General features: G+C 37.7%; 1 protein-coding gene across 7 annotated transcripts in view; it reads left to right on the plus strand.

The window, feature by feature from the left end:
* cbfb (core-binding factor subunit beta) overlaps window positions 1–2,413 on the plus strand; it is a 50,296-nt gene extending 47,883 nt beyond the window's left edge. For 3 of the 7 annotated variants that reach the window (XM_016521743.1, XM_016521744.1, XM_016521747.1), the window contains one exon: window positions 1,055–2,413. In XM_016521743.1, the coding sequence (XP_016377229.1) occupies window positions 1,055–1,123 (69 nt within the window). In that variant the 3' untranslated portion in view covers window positions 1,124–2,413. The remainder of the gene's footprint in view (window positions 1–1,054) is intronic. The other 4 variants (XM_016521745.1, XM_016521748.1, XM_016521750.1 and 1 more) reach the window with 2 other exon arrangements.
* Window positions 2,414–3,856: the final 1,443 nt, after the last annotated feature.

Raw genomic sequence — 3,856 nt, forward strand, 5'->3', positions numbered from 1 at the left:
ACACATATATATATATATATATATATATTACTGGTATATACTTTTATTCTAATTATTTCTGAAATGTTGTTGTTTATGTATTTTTATATTTTAAAACAAACATGTGAAATGTGACATTAATGTTGATTAGATATTACCCTTACTATAAAAAAATGTCTTTACTGTCACTCTTACATTTACATTTATTCACTTAGCAGATGCTTTTATCCAAAGCGACTCACAAATGAGGAATACAACAAGTGATTCATCATAAAAAAGCAATTTAATGTGTCCCTGCTGAAAAAATTCTTACTCATCTCAAACCTTTGAACAGTAGTGAATAAATAACAAGCAACGCGTCACTAGACAAATACGTTTAATTCTGCAGTTCATCGAAATCATGTAGAGCTAGCTAAGGCATATTGTTTACAGTAAGTTTATGCACAAGACTGCTTTGTTGCTGTGCGTATGACAGCTATAACAGCTTCATCTGTTAATGCGTACGCTTAAAGATGGGATTTCCAGGCGTCGGGTAGAGTAAAAACAGCCCTGCGTAGCTCTAGGGTTAGAACGTGCTATAATCGCAGGTTGCACAGATGATGACCTCACACTATGTGAGATACTCTATGTCTGCCTCTTCGTCTATCTTTCTCTCACCGTCTGCCTGTCTGTCTGTCCGTCCGTCTGCCCTGTCTGTGCTCAGACATCTATGTCAGAGAGAGATTTAGACATAGGCACATAAACATATGTATCTGTGACAAGGCCATCAGTCATATCTTTATTTTTAAGGCTAGTGATTTGAAGACTCTTCCCCCTGACTAATGACTAATGTCTGGCACTTCAACCAAAAAAAGCAACTCAATTTTTAGCGTCTAGACTGAAGTTGATCTCTGCCATCCCCTGCTGGACACAAAGAGCAATTGCATGTTGGCTGCAACCTATTACTTGTATTGTGTTTGTAGTTTGAGAACCAATATGTGAGCGACTCAAGCACAGCACAACCATTTTAACTGTATTCTGTCTCTGTCTTGGTTTGTTTGTTGGGTTGCGTGGGTGTTTGTGTGTGATGACCCAGCCCAGGCGACAGCAGGACCCCAGCCCTGGCTCCAACATGGGCAACACTGATGATCACAAGATGCGCTAGCGGCATTCACCAAAGTGGGCAGGGATAGAGTCATAAGACCTCCAACACCACAGCAATCTCATCTCCTGATGCCTTGTTTATCACAGGACAGACCAAAGTCCACACCGGTGGGGATTTTCGAATGGGATGTTTGGTGAAGGGGCTGGGTGGGTTGGGCTGGGCTGGTATTGATGTGAGTACATTCGCATTTGATTTAGTCCCTCGTTTCTTCTTGGGATTTTTGCACTATGTGATACGTTCAGTTTAAGTCCCCCATATCGCCTTTCGGTATGCATGGTTTTCCTACTTATGTTTGCTCTTGTTCCCCCCCGATATGCAAGGCATCTTATTTTATCCTATTGTAATGAAATGGCATTTTTTAATTATTTTATTCGTATTGTGTGTGAAAGTCAGGATGTTTACTTTTTGTATTTTCATTTCCTCTATATATAAACATGTCTGTCCTTGTGCTTCGTAGGAGAAACTAGTAAACGTCACTAGGTAGATTTGTGCAGTAGAGTAGAATTTTTTTTTATGTCTAAAATCAAGAAAGAGGCTGCTGATGTTGTGAACGAGGAGGTCTTTTCTTCTACCATCCTTCTCCATGTGCTCTGTCTTCCACTCTCTTCCTGTAACAGTCAGTTGAAGCATGCTTTGAACGTGAACTGAGAAGCAGGAAGTGAATATTGAGGTCAGTGTTACTCTGAGCGTGCTCTACACAAAATGAGGCAGAGATTCGTTTTTTCACCCTACATCTACTTTTTCTTTCATTAACGTCAGCGTTTTACCCATTTAGTTTGTTTTAAACAGTTTTGCTGCTTAAAATGAATAAATTTTTTCAGTCATTGAAGACAATTCTCTAAAATGGAAAACTTTTCACTCCGTCAAATATCACACTTTTTTGGACAACTACATTATTTCCCTCTCTGTTTTCTTTGGTTTTTAATGAGATTTTGACATTAAAACTCCCTCCATTCTTATAAAACCAGGTGAATTTATGCAATTTACAATATATACCAGATATGACTTTTTTAACACTCAGATAGGAGGCGTAAAGAAAAATTGACAGTAATATTTGTAAATCGTATATCTGTCACTTCCAGACAGATCTAAAATTCCTGAACTGAATTTTTACATCTGCCTCTGTTATTATACTGTATATGCAAGTAAGTATAATCATAAAACTGGGATAAAACATTCTCCACCAGGTCAAATAGAGGACATTAGTGTGCCCTTTGGTCAAAGGTCCTGAAATCTGTTTAAAGGAACACTCCACTATTTTTGAAAATAGGCTCATTTTCCATCTCCCGTAGAGTTAAACAGTTGAGTTTTACCGTTTTCGAATCCATTCAGCCGATCTCCAGGTCTGGCGGTAGCACTTTTAGCTGTAGCTTAGCATAGATCATTAAATCTGATTAGACCATTAGCATCTCGCTCAAAAATGACCAAAGAGTTTCTAGAGTTTCAAGAGTTTTCTTAGTACACGATGTAACTACAGAAGAGTCAAGTTTTAAATAGGAAAAATATCGAAACTCTTTGGTCATTTTTGAGCGAGATGCTAATGGTCTAATCAGATTTAATGATCTATGCTAAGCTGCAGCTAAAAGTGCTACCGACAGACACGAGATCGGCTGAATGGATTCGAAAACTCAACTGTTTAAACTCTAGGGGAGTTGGAAAATGAGCCTATTTTCAAAAATAGTGGAGTGTTCCTTTAAGTTGATTTAGTGTTTTGGGACAGTCAGTGCAGTTGGATTGGATGTTAGTTGTTAAAGGAAAATCAGTGATAAAGAGAAAGGAAAGTAGGGAAGAAAAGACAGGTTAGAAACCAAGTTACTCTATCGTTAAAGCTTTTAACAGATCAAGAACATTTTTAACAGATCAAGAACAATGACATTTGATTTTGAACATAATATTTAACAATGCATCGTTTCTATGTTGTTTTTTATTTTCCACATCCAATGGTAAGAATTTAAGGGCCAATAATTCTTTTTTGGGTGGGATGCTGAAGTCAGAAGGTATGGCCTACCTCTAGCTTAAACCAAATATACACAAATGAGAGCTTATTTATAGAGAGCAAGTTCATGTTGTCTGAGTGTTGAGGAAAAGCTAATGTTGGTTTAGTAGAACGTTAAAGCTTTATATAGTTGGAGTGGGCTTTCATAGCACACAATGGTCAGAAACCGGGCACCAGGCGGTTACTGAGGTCTGGATATATTTTGAAGATGCCAGAGACAGAGAACTTGACCAAACCAGAGTCCGCAAAACAGTCCTGCTTTAATTAGTCTCGCAGATCAACTCACTGCTTCTAGGTGTGTCTTATGCTGTGTATCAAAGAAGTAACCTTTGCTGGCCCTCTGTTAGTTTCTCTCTCACCCCTTTACTTAATGCTGGCATTAAGGCAAAATACAGTACACACCAGGTAGTGGATGGCTCTTTTTTAATGAATGATTAAACAAAATGTTTATTTTCTTAATTGTTTTAAGTTATTGATGCAGGTATACGTTTGTTTCATTATCAGGTTCCGCTATGATGAAATGTGTATTTCTGTATTGATATTGTTTTCCTTTTCCCCTTTGCCCCCCTAAAGAAGTGGGAATGCTTTTATATGGTCTTTGGTTTTAGCTCTTTTTCTGTGACTGTTAACTGAAGTGTTATGTTTGATTCGTTTCTTAATAAACTTGTTACAAACCATATTCTCATTCATTGTAGTGTATGTGTGTGTATCTTTTTCATGCAGTCCAGTGGAAAAAT

Source organism: Sinocyclocheilus rhinocerous, unplaced genomic scaffold (assembly GCF_001515625.1).
Source record: "Sinocyclocheilus rhinocerous isolate Xijiao unplaced genomic scaffold, SAMN03320098_v1.1 scaffold1110, whole genome shotgun sequence".
In the NCBI taxonomy this organism is placed as follows: Eukaryota; Metazoa; Chordata; class Actinopteri; order Cypriniformes; family Cyprinidae; genus Sinocyclocheilus; species Sinocyclocheilus rhinocerous.